General features: G+C 33.5%; 1 protein-coding gene across 2 annotated transcripts in view; it reads left to right on the plus strand.

The window, feature by feature from the left end:
* Positions 1-16,395, plus strand: part of mtt (mangetout) — a 194,531-nt gene that overhangs the window by 28,039 nt on the left and 150,097 nt on the right. For both annotated transcript variants that reach the window (XM_066289203.1, XM_066289213.1), the window contains exon 2: positions 7,930-8,178. In XM_066289203.1, coding sequence (XP_066145300.1) covers positions 7,974-8,178 — 205 coding nt within the window. In that variant the 5' untranslated portion in view covers positions 7,930-7,973. The remainder of the gene's footprint in view (positions 1-7,929; positions 8,179-16,395) is intronic.

Consider the following 16,395-nt stretch of genomic DNA (forward strand, 5'->3'; position numbering starts at 1 on the left):
TAATGCGAAATTCGCTTTATCAGTTCTCCGGAACAGATCTACAACTTGCCCCCTAAGGCATCATTGGATTAGCAGGTAAACATGACGTGTAATAGTGAACAATTAATACACGCTCATCAAATGTCCATTCAAACTTGCAATATACTCTACAAATTACTGTTGTTGCCTTCGGATCGCTCCTACATGCATGCTGGTTATTATCCAGAAGGATAAATGGGTTAGGAGAGGTATTATGCATTTGGATAGTCGTTGATATGCATTTCAGGTTATAGTGATGCTTCGCCTTCTAGAAATTTGTTTAATGGCCTGGCCTATGTATACATACACTAATATTAGATTTGAATTTCCTTAGTATAGCTTTGCAGTTGTAACGTGTAACTGGATTTCGAGGATTTTTGGGTCATTACACGTCATTGAATTAGATTCATCAATTTAGGTCTTTTAAGTAGCCTCCACTTGTCAAATTTTCATCTATAAATCTGGCAACGTTAAGTTCCTTGAGATTGCCGCATTGGTAGCATGAAATTCATATCCCGGAGAAAACTTCACAAGTTTCAAATTTACTGCAAATTTCAGTTTTTTAATTTCCTTCAGATTGGCAAATGTTTAATTAGGTATTCAAGACACTTTACATTACCAAATTTAAGTTTATCAGTTTACCTTCTCTAGATCTCTTCAAGTGGTTGAATTTCTAAATAGAAAATTTTAAGCGTTAACTAGAAAATCAGGTGAAATGGAAGGTAAGGCGTAGCAAAAGGGCTGGCTAAAAGACATGCACTGGACAGGACATACTAAGGTAGAGCCTTTGGGGCTTCAAAACAACAGAAGAGAAACAATCGTTTGGTTTATTCATGGATTATGAATTATTGATATACAATCATTGAGAGCTGCGATGTACAGGTCTGGTAGCTGAAGAGGCGAAGTCCGGATTGATTATCGAATGTAGAAAATGACTGTTCAGGATCTGGCAGACACATAGAAACTTCCGAATTTTTAGTGAGAAGTATACTCGCTTTCCCAAAAAGGAGAGATTATTTTGTGGTAATTTAGAGTAAAAAAATTATCAAACATAAATCACTGATTTTATGGTCACTACAAACTGCTTAATTTTTAACTGGGAACTTGGGGTTTCGAGGTCATGCCAAGTTTCCACATTAAAGTTACGAAGCTAGATGTTTTAGGTCGCTACAAGATAATAAATTCTCTATTATAAATTACACCATTTAAGATTGCTTGAGATTACCAAATTTTTTGTTGGAAATTGAGACCGATCAATTCTCTAGGTTTTTAGTTACTAATTTTACTGTTTTAAAGCATTTAAAACTTTGTAATCGAATCTGCTTTGCGGTCTTTCTGTTGGATGAAATTAGTTATGTCGGATAACGAAAGAATTTCTTTATTGAAGCTAAAAACCTTAAATTTACCAAAGCTGGCAAGTTAAGAATATACTATATTTTATCGAAAAAACTTGGATAATTAAATTTTTAATTCCAAAAATTTGTTGAAGGAATGCTGGGAAACTACAATTAAACAACCTGCAATATTATAATTGGCAGAAACGCAGATTCATTAACAAAAAAATGACAAAGATTTTGTTTTTAATTCCTTTGAAATGAACGTTTTGTCACAGAAACAGTAACCACCATTGTGTAAAATCACAATTTGTACCACAACAATCACTGAAATTAACCCTTTTCATTCCTATATGATTTTTATTAATATGCCCCGACCCCTCTAACAGTTTTATCCTCCAAGGAAGCATATTTATAAACTCGATGAAGCCATTTTGAGACTTCTACAAATATTTCGCCCCGTATTTCCACAAAATATTCCGAAAAATCCATTATTTACCTGCTGGTCCAGAATTGACTTCGTGAATGTTTCCTAAATTCTCCTCGACAGGTATTTCCTATTGCAGTTTAATAGACTCGTTCTTGTATGAATTGAACTTTAATAAAACGAGGAATTTTCTGCAGCAAGCGGGAAGATTATTTCACTGTTTTATTAAAAACTTTGAACAATGGTTTATGGATCTTTATTTGCGCTTGGATGTGTCTCAGGATATTATCTTCAAAGCTTTTATCTGTCGTGGGATCTTAAAAGCTTTCTGCATAACTGCCTTGGATCTTAAGCAAGTGCATTTATTAAGCATTTCGGGCACAATACATTAACACTGAACACGTCTACATAAAACAGATTCTCTTCTGCGGGACCAATGGAACTGCAATCTGTAATGGAATTATCTACTTTAGCTGGATTTATGGTCGTACGAGGGAAACATTCTTATTCACATCCACTTGTCAGGCACTGAATAACCTTATTTCAGATTGGACGAGATTTTATAGCTGTAAACAAGCGATTCTGAAAATTGGTTTGGAGTCTCTAATGATAATCTATCTTCTAGTTTAATTAATCATAACGTTATAAGCGAGAATCTAATAGCTTCCAGCTAGCCACGTACTTGAGCCAGGCTAACTGTAAATATATTTAGATGTTTGACTAATGTTTAATATACCGTTGTAGTTATTTCCATTAATAATTATAATACTCAGTCTGGTTTTATCTCGATCTTGTAAAAGAGGTCGATAGTCACTTTTGAATATTCAAAAATTACGAGGATTGTCCTAGAAAAACCTAACTAATTTTTAAGGAAAAAAAAATGGAAAATATTACATTATTTCTCAGCATAGTCTAATTTGAGATTGACACAGTTTTTCCAGTGATATACTATGAATTCTATACACTGTTCATAGTAAGAAGTTTCGAATGTTTCAAAATAAGCATCACCATCGAAGTTCACCTCTTTATTATTGGCAAATCTCCTCCCCCCGAGCTATTTTTGAAGTTTGGAAATAGAAAGTAATCTGAGGGCGTTAAATCCAGAAAATAGGATGGATGAGGAATAAGTTCGAAACCAAGTTCATTGTTGTGACCATCTCGATGACGGAAATGTGGACTGCTGCGTTGTCTTGATGAAACAAGATTTTCTTTTTCATGCAGTCATTTTTTTTTAAATAAATTTCTTCGCTCAAATGCTAAAATAAATTTCTATAATATTCTCCATTCATTATTTTTCCTTTAGAGAGATAGTCAACAAAAGTTATCTCACGTCCATCTAAAAAAATTGACGTCATCACCTTTCGTGCAGATGGAAAGGTTTTCGCCTTCTTTGAAGCCGATTCTCTCCTTTGAGTCCATTGTTTTGAATGCTCTTTCGTTTCAGGTGCGAAATGATGGACCCATTTCTCGCCCATGGTTATAAATCGACGCAAAAACATGGCTTTATTGCTGTGAAATTTTGCCAAACGCTCCCTTGAAATATCCTCACTGGGCAGTTTTTTTTCAATTGTGAGTATTCGTGGCACTCATTTTGAGCACAGCTTTCTCATATTCTTTTTTCTCAAAATACGATGTATCGTGCTTTTTGAAACGCCCATCTTCCAGTACAATTTTTTTGATTTTCGTTAATATATCTGGAGTGGTCAAATCTGGAGTGTCCTAAGGTAGACCGCTACGGAGTTCGTCTTGACAGCTCTTGCGACCGCATTTAAATTTAGCCATCCAACATTTTACAGTTGTTAACAAAGGACCAGATTACCCCAAAGTAGGATCTAACTCCGCTTCGATGTGTGGATGGACTAAGACCTTTGAAATGAAAATACTGACTCACGTATCGATGACCAGTTTTTTCATGTTCGCAAAATCTCTAAAAGCGTTCACTAAAACGGATTCAAAACAAATACAAATGAAAGTGACACCTTCGAACTCTAACATAATGTTTTTAAAGTTAAGCTTGTGTAGTTTAGGCAAACTTTCAATTAAAAAATCACTATCTATGTGTCAGGTCGAGAACGCCTTGGAATATCCTCGTATCTATGAGATCCAAAAAACAACGGTGTAAACCTATTCACTGTACAGGTACAAATGTCCTTGTAGGTCCCTAAAAATCCTTAAATGAAAATGCTATTTCTAAACCGTTTTAAAACTATAATTTCCTAATAATTCATTGGGTTTACTATAGAACTATACCTACGATGAAAAAACCTTTAAGGTCACAAAACTATGTAAACTGATGCAATTTTTACATCTACTTATTGCATTCAAAATATCAGTTATGGGTAATAATTACAGCGATAAAGAACACTTATGCATAAGTTCATTCCCGATATTACTCAATTTTAATTACCTGACAATAATGAGAATTGGTTTACTGTCGCTAATGGCACATGTCGGCAAATTACAAGAAAACAAGGAATTATCGCGTATATATTACCACTAATGTGAATATAGAAGCACTTAATTGATTGGAGATCAATTGCATGATTCCTAAAAGCAGCTTTGACATGTTAAACCCGAACTCCAATTCGCAGCCCCTTTAGGCGCACTTTTCCCCATTACTGCAATCAGTTTTCAAAGCGAATATGTGAGGATTCTGAATGATTTCAGTTCTTTGCAATACCATTAAGCATCGAAAACCTATCGGTGAAACAGTATTCTTTTACCATGAAAGCGCGATTAGATGTGGTTTAATAACTGAAATTCTGAAACGGTACTCTACGTTTACACAATAGCTGTTCGAAATATATTAATGTTGATAATACTGTTGATGAGTTTTGATGTTTGTAAAATAAGCTTTCGGTCGTCCATTTACTAGATGTTTAGGAGTAAAATGCATCTCACCCTGAAAGCTTAGTTTGGGAAACGACAAAAATTCTTCAAATATTATTTCAGATCTATTATATTAATAGAAACTAATCATTAATTCTAAAATTTGTAGTTCAAATCTGAATATTTGAGTTATCTGCCCAATTTGCATTTACGAACGAATGGTTATATAACTGTTGGTTTTAAGAACTAAAAGTTCCAGACATTTAGCTACAAGGATTAAAGCATTGTGAACGTTCATAAAAAATGGCGGTCCTTGCTTTCCATAGACCTTCATTTTCCATAAATTGCGTGCACAACACTAAGTAAATAAGCTCATTTCCCACAGCTTTATGCCGGTATCCTCAGTAACGAAGCAGAACAAACCAATATCAACGGCCCGGCAGCAATTTTAGTGACAGCTGTATCGAATATTGAAGGTTTAAGAAGTAGTTAAACCCATTTTACGCACAAATGGTTGGAAACTGTTTAGTTAGAGCTTCGTTTTCATGGGAAGAAGAATGAGGTAATGAGCAGCAGGCGTTAGTTTACTTTCCCAGCCCGTTACCCGTGGCAACGGGCCATAAAGATAGAATAACACCCGTCACCCTTGGAAACGAGTCGAACAGGAAAAATAACATCTGTTCGTTCCTTAACCGCCTATAATCAAATAACTAAGTACAACAAAATAATTACAGGGAGAAGATTTAAAAAATACCGGTTGTATATGGTAAAACTATAAATAACATAACTGTTTTTAATAAAAGACTATTTTGTATTTCTATAGCTTACGTTCTTAAGTTCTATGTTCTCCAGACGATTAATTTCAGCTTTAAAGAACCATTATTTTAGGAAAATATTTACTTAAGAAATGAGCTTTTAATCACTCAAGCACATCTTCAATATTCTGACGCGAAAATTCGTCCTTTTAGTCCCAATCCCATTATGGAACCATATTCGAGGATCGCAGACATCGAACGAATTTCTGCGGCTTACCTGGATGGTTTTGAGGGAATAAAATTCTTAATATTTCACTGGTGAAGTACATAGGTATGAAGTGAGCTTTTAAAAACTGCTGGAAAAGTTTCCGGTTGCGCAATTTTGCAGAACATAAGTTTTAAAGTTCTGAATTTAGCAGCGAGCCAAATAGTCTTTTGTCGTGCTTTAATATTTCAGTTTTTGTTTATTTAATAAATTTTGAATCGACAAATAGTTGAAGAGAACACTGTTTAGTGTAGGCGAAATACTCGGGAGTACTGTATATTCAGTATTAAATCAGAGTTATTTTTTTATTAGTCGGTTTGATATATCGGAGACGCATACGTGGGATCACGAGTCATATATTTTAACACAAAATTTGCAAGGTATATTAGGTGGGGTTTAGGTCCAAATTTTTCACTAGCGAACACAAATAATTTAAAGAATTAGACCGATGAAGGCCAAGAGTTATTAAATTCTATTTAATTAAATAAGGAACTTATAAACCCGTTTCCATACATTACTCTGTTAATAATTAAAATAGTTTTGGCGCTTTGCGTAACACCCAATGGTTTCGCATTTTACCCTACATGAGCTTAAGGTGAACTACAACGAAACATGAAATTAGGTCTTCTTTATGTTTAGGCATTATGCCGAGATTAGTTTTCCGTATCAAGGTTTAACCATATAAACATAATTACGTCGAATTTTGTATTCCAATAACAGAGAAATTGCATTTTTGGTGATATCAACATCAAGCGTAATTTTCTCCTCGTAATAATCACTTAACCTAAGGCAGAGGGTCGTAAAATCCGTCGAGAGGAAATCTCGACTCTACGAAGGAAAATAAATTTTCTTTTATGGGTTTTCTTTGATAGGTTACTCGGTAAGCAAGCCAACTTTCAATAGGGAAACCACGATTTTATGAGTTGTAAGCTGGTATCTTATCGATGCGGCTCGTTTCAAGTCAAAGAGACGTAAATGTTTTATTTTTTTCACACGATTTTTATTAGTCAAAATCCACGTGCTTGCATCGAAAAAAAATAATCCAGCAAAATTTCACCAATTTTACAAAATAACAGTTACCTGTAAGCACAATTTCTCTGAAATATTCAAGCTGTAAGCTGGGTCCCTCAGTATCTATTAGTTCAAATCTGTCATTTGAATTTTAGCTTCAAAACATGTTTGATCAAAAAAGAGATACCGGCATGTAAATATTAGGAATTTAATAATTGTAAAACAGGAGATTGTATTTACAAAACTTAGAGTTTCTACTAAATTTTTAGGAGTTGAATAAAAGATAGGAGATTAGTTTCAATTGCTAAAATCATATGTGTTTCCAATAGTTCTTTTTCAAAACCCAACCGCTGTTTCGAGGATAATTTATTTGAATTTTACGGCCCTTCAAATTTTTCAGGAATGCCTATGAATCCCGAATATTAAAAATTTCATTCTCTAGACGAATTATTTATATCCAAATCTCCAAGGGAGGTTATCCCTGAATTCTTCTGTATTCGTGCATCTAGACAGCTATTTCCCTTATTACGAGTTTTCGTAGAACTTTTGCTTATTCCATCAATTAAAGAAATTCCAGGAACCTCTCGTATCTATGCAGATATTGGACCTTTTATATTGGTAAATATAAATTTTGTGTACCCTGTAAAAAGAAAGTTTAACGTCTTGCTAGCAGAATTCTTAGTAAATGAAGAATCAGGCTATTGCAATTAGGAAAACGGAAATTATATTTTGTCTTTAGATGTGATTGGTCGGTAGATATAAACAAGCCAACCACATCTAGAGATGAAATCCACTTCCATGTACGTAGTCAGAATCCCGTGAGATAAGAAATCACCAAATCGCAAATCGTATTCTTCGTGCGGTATGAAAATGACAATGACAGGTCGCACGCGTTATTGCCCCGCCTACCCTTTTTCTCTCTAATGAAAGCCAACCTTTTTTAAAATTCTATATTAATTGTTAGCGTGATTAAATGTCATAATAGTGCAATATGAGCATATTATTCAATCTTGTTATGTAATACACAACTGTAAATGCTCTGAAGATACAATATGTTGTCATGAAAAAAGGCAGTCTTGTCATAAAGAGATTTCTTTTACAAACGACTGGATAGGGCTATCGAGGTAGTCCCATATACGAAAATTTATTAGCACAAGGAAGTTGGGGTTTTCATGTCAAGGATATTGTCGTATTAAATCTCTAGGACACCAGATGTGGCAATGGGGATTGCCATTTTATGGAGCTTTGTAGATAAATATTTTATTTCAATAATGAATGTTTTTGTTTCAGGAACGAAGATGAGATGATCAGTTTTCATTACTTGCAATTGAGCTATGATCTGGATTCTGGCCTTTTTCTTCATAGCTTTCAACTGTCTACATTCCTCCGAAGAGCCAGTGAGCACCAATCCCACATTCGCTGAAGTTGCTCGCCTTGACTTCGATGACAATGACACACAATCCTTCTTAGCAGAGTGTGGAAAATCCATTGATGCATGTAAAAAGCCTTTTGATGAGGAAGAAGTGAAGTCAACTCCTGGTAAGCCATACCATTCATTTTCGAAAATAAATTATGTCCCTTCATTACTGAAGCTTGTCAATTTTCCAGGGTAGTAATAATTTTCCAGTCGAACTCCGCTTATAGCAATTTGCCAATATTTCCCTTAAGCATTGCCTGAAAATGGCTTAAAGTCCATACATTTTCTAGAAAATAATTAATCTGGGACTGTTATAACCTGATGACATACGATGTAGATCTATTGACAGATTAATAATCACTGTCCTTTTATACAAAAATCCCTTTATCTCGGCAATTAGGTCAAATTTGAAGTGACCATAAAGTAAAAGTGCATAAATCATTTCTTGGGAAGTGTATGAGGCCTTAATTAAAGCGAGAGCAAATTAGACCCAATTAATCACAGAAATTAAGATGCCTCTAACATGGTTTCTTACTCGCAGAAAACGGTAACGGGTTTTTGCGTGAACAAGACCCGGAGGGTTTCGCCTTTAATTTCGCTTTTGCGGTTTTTTGTCCTTTTTTGTAGATAAATGATTATCTGCCTATTTCGAGTCTTTCACAGTTTGTCAGCGTTAGTTAGTTTATAAAAGGGGCTGTAAAGGCACCAACAGACACAATTTTGTTGAATTTACTTTCTTTTATAATCTGAAGATACAAATCAATTTTAGATTACTCGAGGTTGATATAAACTTATTGAATTTATGTCCAGGTCAGGAGCAAAATTAGGTCCTTTCGGGTTTATTCAGATTGTATGTGGATCAAAATTATAACGAGGATATCATATGCAGAGATTCATCATAAAATCGAATTCATGAATTAAATCTGATTTAGGTAAATTAAAATTATTGCAACTTCAAGCAGCTTAAGGTTCGCTTTGGTTAGTTCAGGGCCAAAATAAGCAACAGTAGTTAAAAAGAAGGGGTCAGATATATTTAATCTCTTGTAGTCTTTCAAATTAGTTTATGTTAATTAAATTTCAAAACTTTCTGCCAAAAAATGAATTACTGCTCCATTGTCTCTTTAATTAGTTCTTTTGCTGTTGGGTTGATTCTTGTTCGTAAACTTTTTTCTTGTTACTTTCTGTTCAAATGAATTCTGATTTCTTTTTATTACTCGTGAACATCCACTATTCTTTCCAGTCTTGCTTTTCAACCTTTTTAATTCACATATTTGACACTATTTAGGCGTGATTTGCATTGATTAGTGTTTTTGTAGTTATTTTTGTTTAATTTTATTTTTAAATACACGAGTTTTCCTAATTTCATTTTTTGGCTCAATTTTTTCCCTCCACCATAGTTTTATAATTGTCGATATGGTTTCTTAAAACGTACGATTTTGAAAAACTCTCTATTTGAAATGCAGTAATCTGATCTCACTCTTGGCAGAATAATATGATTGCATTCTCATTCGGGCCCTCTCATTCGTTACGAAAACAAAGGGCTTTTTTCAGCCTAGAAAGCAATGTATTATTCATCCAAGCTGGAAGATAAATAGTTTCAGTTGATAAATTTCCGTTACCTAAGCAGGTAGAATAATACTGCTTATATACGCCAGTTGTTGGTAAAAACCTGTTTCGATCCTTTACGCCATTTACATTTTACGGTCATTAGTTAGGATTCATTCATTTATCAAGCGTAGAAACTGGACATTAATTTCGCTAAGCATCTTAGGGTTGAGCTCAAATTTCGCCCTAGAAAACTCCCCGAAGCACAGTTCTTGCATAGGGCAATTTCCTGACAATCACAACGCCGCCCTAATTTAATGAAGCTTTGTGCTAAACTTCGGTTGTGCAAACAACGTGGTATTGCACTTATCATATCCAATAAAGTTTAATTAGAACCAGAAGAACTGAAATTCGAGTTGTTCCCCGCTCACAAACGGCAGGATTATTGGTAATTTCCTGCTCGTTTTGGTTTCATTGAAGTCGCCTTTGTATTGCAGTTCGAGAGGTATTTTGCAAACTCATGCCATTGCAGCGCATGAGAAGGTAAAAACATAAAAGAAGAAATTGAGCGATAACTGACGGTTTCAAAATTATTTCTGAATTTAAAGTTGCAATTAACCAAAATTTGAGCACACATTTTAATGTGTCGCTTTGAATAACTTTGTTCCATATGCATATTGAAACAGTACTTAAAAATGGGGCTTTATTACTTTTGCCCAACATCCAATTCATAATATGAATTGAATCCAACTTTGAAACCCGCACATGCATATATGAGAATTGTAATCCAGGCTGAATTTTGTCAATTGGTAATGGAATCCAAATATAAATGCATTTAACTAATAGTTAATTATCATCAAACTTTATCCGATTTAACAGTATATGTGAAAACGATTCATTACGGTGCTAATTTTGCGGTAAATCGGATTTTTAATTATGTATGTTATTATATTTAAATATACGATAATACAAAGAATATACAAGAATATACAAAGAATTTTAGAGTTAAATTAATAAAATCTTGCGAAAGATTCCGCTCACATAAATATGGAAAAGTTCATATGAACTTGAGTGCGAATATGCTTCATGTCTGAGGCACAGGGGTGTTAAGTTTATTTTTTGAGTTTTTAAATTTGATTCAGAATTTCTAGGAGGGTGCCCACCCAGCAATACGGTTGTTTCTTTGCATAATAAATATCAACCTGTGTTTTTTTTGCGATTTTCCTGTAGTATTCAAATAGGTTCACTAAAAATACCTTTTTATCTCTTGAGTCTTTTTAGTGCTTCGCTTCGTTTTCGAGAAAAACGTTGCAAAACCATATTTGGGCACGTCTCTAAACTCTATGAGGAAAAATAAAAATGCTTAAGAATTATCCAAAAATGTATAGCATTGTGTGTAATTTTCGAAAACAAAAAAAAAATTATAATTATTTTTCTTAAACGCACTCGTACTTTTTAGTATTAAAAATAACCTCGAAAACAACCGCATTGCTTGCTTGCTGTGCCCCTGAAGATTTAGGATTAAATCTCATTAATCTAGTAGATGCTTGTTAAATATTTTAGCGAACTGTAAAAATTTCATGTTGTTAGGGACTTTAAGTTATTGGTTTTTTGTTTGTTGTTGTTAATTTTGGTTTTTGTTATGTATTTGTATTTTATCCCTTAAGTTACACCCATTCACGGCGATACTTATTCTGAGAATACCATTTGGGTGCCAGACCACATGGCCCATCAGGCCAAAACTAAGGGTACGTTTTGACAGGGGGAATATGCTACTAGTCAAAGGAAGCTTTCTCGGTCGGGACTATTGCCATGATGGGCAATTTGTAGGGCCTGCAATATTCCCAGAAAAGCGACTAATATAGATATTCCCCAGATAGCCGTGATTTATGGGATCCGGCGTAGCCATGGCCCGTAAAGGTTCTTGGTGGTGGTGTGCCCCTGGTTGGAATTCCTCGGGTTTAGTACTTAAGGGATAATCGAAGTAATTTTTTCTCTTTTTTTTCTTCCCTTCGTGTAGAAGCTGCGTCGGTGTCGAAATGTGATCGAAATCATAGTGTGTAACCCGTCCAATTAAGCATTCTCCCTCTTCCTACTTAGACCAAAACTCTTTCATTATTTTTTATAAGTGTAAGTTAACTACAGTTCATTTCATGTAAACCAAATTGTCGTTTTCGTGGTTTCATTTATCGAAGGAACCACTTAACACATGTAAATCGACTAAAGCGTTTTTAAACTATTTATAAAAAATCTCCACTTTTTAATAAAAAATTAACACCTGGTATATCAGAAACGACGCATTTTCGGATCCATTTTAACACCAACTTTGTTTCATATTTTTCTGAGCGAAATTTTTCCTAAGCTTTTGTCACTTCAACTTTGAAACACCCTGTATTTAAAAGGATTTAGAAGTAGTTGAAGCGTTTTGCGGCGTTTATAGGAATTTGTTAATGAACATTCTGTAGAAAATGTAAGGTAAAGTTTCCAAATATACCACGTACCTTGCCACTTTCAGAATGCATCGTGTAAAAGTTTGAAATGTTTTAATTTCTAACCAATAAAGTGTCGAAATTCAATTTGCGTTAGTCTTATCGGACCTAATTTATTGGAAAACTCGAAGGATGGTTTATTTGATTTGAACGACGTCCGAAGATTTAACAAACAATTTGAAAACTTTATTAAACCTTCACAAAGTGCTTCAAAACAGCTTTGGGAGAATCGTGTTAAAAAGTCTTTCATAGGGAAGGGAACAAGTAATACATTTTTTGAGTCCCAATAATACGACTCAAGACAATTTAATTGATCTCGTTAGGGGTTCCAGTTTTTGAATTTTTAGACCAAATATAGGTCGCATTTAACAAGGTCATCGAGCTTTACTATTACGTCTCATACCATCTAAAATGTCAGCCTTTTCCTTGTTCGGAGTACATAGCGTGTCTGAAATGCCGACAGTATGCAGGCAATATCTTTTTCTTGGCGGGAGTTTTGAGGCACTTAGCTATATTGAACTACACTGTATGTCTAGATATTGATAAGAAAAAAATTGTACTTTACTCTTAGATGAATTTTTACCCAAAGGAATTTCAATACTTTATTGATTAAAATCATGCCAAAAAGGTCATAGAGAGGTGCCACATCCTTGAAACTCATTGTAAGTTTCAGAAGTAACAAGCTGTATGTAGAAATTTCGTTCATATGACATAAGCTGATTTTTTTATAAGATATTTTTCTTCTTTAGCGGTTAATATCCTCATTTCACTATAATGAATTAAATTTTGAGAGTAACTCGCTTTAGGTTATCTTGTTTAAATGTTCCTTCAGTGGGCAATGTCAGCACATCACATTAACATCCTCTATGATATGCAGAAAAGACATCGACATTACTTTTCTCCCAAATTTTCATTGCTGACGAACTCAAAACAATGATTAATCTTTCATATCACCGCTGTTAGAGGTGACCTTTAAAAAAGTGCAATAATTTAATTTTCTGATAAAGACAATCTAACCACGTGCATGCCCAGCAATTTCTCTATTCTGTTGCCTCATACGCCTATTTGTTCCTTATATTCATTTCGTCTGCTATTTATCTCGCCATAATGTCGTATTTGTGTTTCCGTGACCACGGCTTCTTGCTCGTTATGGGTCGCTACACTGCTTAATGTATCGTCTTTTTCCTGCCTAGTAATGTTAAGCGACCGTGATTAAGTAAGAATGCTGTTGTCATCATCTTGATTGCTCGAATCCCTCTTTTTTTTCATCTCAATCATTTTTAAAGATGGGGGGGATAATGAAAGCAAACATCGCTTTGTGGTAATTTAGACCCTATTTTAAGGAAATTTTCATTTTATTAACCATAATTTCATTCCGTCTTCAATTTATTGAAAATATAAACATTTTATACATTTCTCTTTCTTAAATGAATTTCATTGAAATGATTTTCTTGAACTTGTAAGTAGGATTTTTCTCACAAATACATTAAAAACGTAAACTCATATAAAGACCAAATCAGTTATTATACAAAGTGATATGTTAATGATAATTACAGTTTTCTAGGGTCTCCCAAAAAGTAATAGGACAAAGAGCTACGGCAGATTTTTGCCATCACATTATTAAAATCCAGCGCTATTGTCATATTCTGAAAACTCATATTAACAAAGATACAAGATGGCAAAGTTTCAATTTTATTTTTTATTTTATATTTTCACAGTATTTTGACCTAATGTATTGAAGTTTCGTATCCGGTGGTTTTCGGACGTGGAAAACAAGGTAATGCCATCGGTTTTATTGTAGAAAATAGAGGGCGCCTCTTGAAACCGCCTTGACTAGTTACCAGGAGTATAATTTTATTATAATTTAAAAGTTCAAGAAAATCATGTGAATGATTTCTATTTAGCAAAGAGAAATGTATAAAATGTTCATATTTTCAATAAATTCGAGGCGACGTTAAGGTTAATAAATTGAGAATATCTCCAAAATGAGATTTGAATCACCACAAAATGATATCGACTTTCATTATCCCCCTATTTTTGAAAGTTATCGAGATGAAAAAGAGAGGATTTGAGCAACTAAGATGACGACATCACCGTTCTGACTTATTCACGGTCGCTTAACATTACCATTCAGAAAAAAGATGATATATTGAGCAGTCCAGCGACCCGTAATGAGCAAGGAGCCATAGTGACGGAAGCACAAATACGACGTTATGGCGAGATAAATATCAGACGAAATGAATATGAGGAACACATAGGGGTATTGGTGAGAAAAATAGGAAAATTGTTAGTTATGCACGTTGTTAGGTTCTCTTTATCACAAAATTTAAATTATTGCATTTTTTAAAGGTCACCTATAAGCGCGATTATATGAAAACTAAACAATTTTTAAAGTCAATAGCCAAATTTAGGGACAGAATTAATTTATTAATGATACGTTTTAGGCTTTTTCACTGCAAAAGAAAAAAAAATTAAACTGACTATGAAATTCGAATTTTTCATATTAAACGGTCAGTGACGCTTTGCAAAAAAGGTCTTAATGGTAAAAGAAGGCCTGACCGCCAAAAAAATATCACCCTTTAGGTTCTTAAATTATTTAGATATGTTAAAACTTCTGGATCATCAGAGGTAATAAATGGTAAACATTTGAATAATTGAGTTCTACCATAGGAACTATTGGAGCTGTGTGGGAAATAGAAGGAAATGATCGAAAACTTTGACACCCTATATTTCAAAAACGAAGCATTCGCCTACACATGTTTATAACCTACTTACTGAACTGAAAATAAGGTATTATATGGAATACACAAATTTTGGAAACATTAACTGATTCACACTGTATGTTATAATATATTACTCACAGACGGGATGTAATTTAGTTACGTAGGAGAGAAATAAAATTTAGTTACATAGCAGAGTTTGATCGTGTAAAATGTAAAACGTTCGGCACGGTTTTAGATGAAAGGAAAACTTATACTTGGCAGTACAGTGAAATTGAATCAGAATCGAATCGAAAGGAGCGAAAAATGAAAAATTGACACGAAATTTCGTTATTTTCTCATGAGTACAGCAACATACATTTCAGTTATTTCATGTCAAAATAGGATTGTAGTGGAACAAGTGGACAACTAATGTCAATACTTGAACATAATATTCATCTATCTGACATCGCTTTTAGTTATATCGACTATAAAAGTCTTTATTGATCTAAATACAATTTCGTTTGTACCTTTGATTTGGGTAATAGTCTAGGACTTTAAGGACAAAATGATTTATTTTTATTTTTTGAAATAATTGATCAACTTCATTCATCACTTCATGTCCATGGTACCTACCTATAAAAGAACCTTATCAGTTCTCGTACTCTGTTTCAGAATTTATTCTTTCAGTTGTTAGGTTTAATTGAATAGAAAAGTTGTTTTCCGCGAGAAATGGTTTAAATTTTGAACGTTTAGAGTTTACGCAGAAATTAGTGCAATAAATGTGAAGTGAGTAATGCAATTACAAAATGAACATTTACCAGCAAATCAGCTTTGCTGCTATTCCATAGAGAACGAAATTGAACATAAATAGTTGTAAGTAATAAATAATGTAAAAATGAAACATATAATTGAAGCAATGGGGAAAAAATTAGTTTCGCTTTTGAAATATGACTTAAAATCAACATATAGGATTGGCTAAATTTTTCATCCATTTTTCCCATATGCAAAATTTGACTAATATTTTAAAACGTAATTTCAATATTTCCCTAATTCCTTCAATTATTTGCTTGATTTTGATACTTATTATACGTTTTTATATTCATCCTCAATTTCGCTCTCTAATTATCTGTAATAATCAATAGTAGCAAGTGGATTATCCATAAAGCAGATTTTTTTCCAAATTTCCATATTTAATTCGATTGTGTTTACTTCTGTGTAAGCGCTAAAAATTTCAAACTTGAATCATTAATGTTAAAATTATATCCATAATTTAGATCTTGACACCCCTGAAGGTTTTGGTGATTTTCATATAATTTAAGTTAAAAAAAACTTTAAGTTCTTCTAAATAACTTAAAATGTATACACTTATTTTCCATTAAAAAGTACATCTGGTAACAATTATGGAAGAAGCGCTCAATTACACATTTCAAATCTAATAACTTGGAGACTCTTTAAAGGGTTTTGCTCCGTCAATTTTCTAAGTGAATGAAATTTTTACGGGATTTTGAATCTGTAATATTTCGCAATGTTATGTAAGACGGTTATGAGCCAATTATTAAAAAGTAGATGTCCATATTCACCAGGTTTCGTAGCAAATTTTCTT

This window comes from Euwallacea fornicatus, chromosome 1 (genome assembly GCF_040115645.1).
Source record: "Euwallacea fornicatus isolate EFF26 chromosome 1, ASM4011564v1, whole genome shotgun sequence".
NCBI classification, from domain to species: Eukaryota; Metazoa; Arthropoda; class Insecta; order Coleoptera; family Curculionidae; genus Euwallacea; species Euwallacea fornicatus.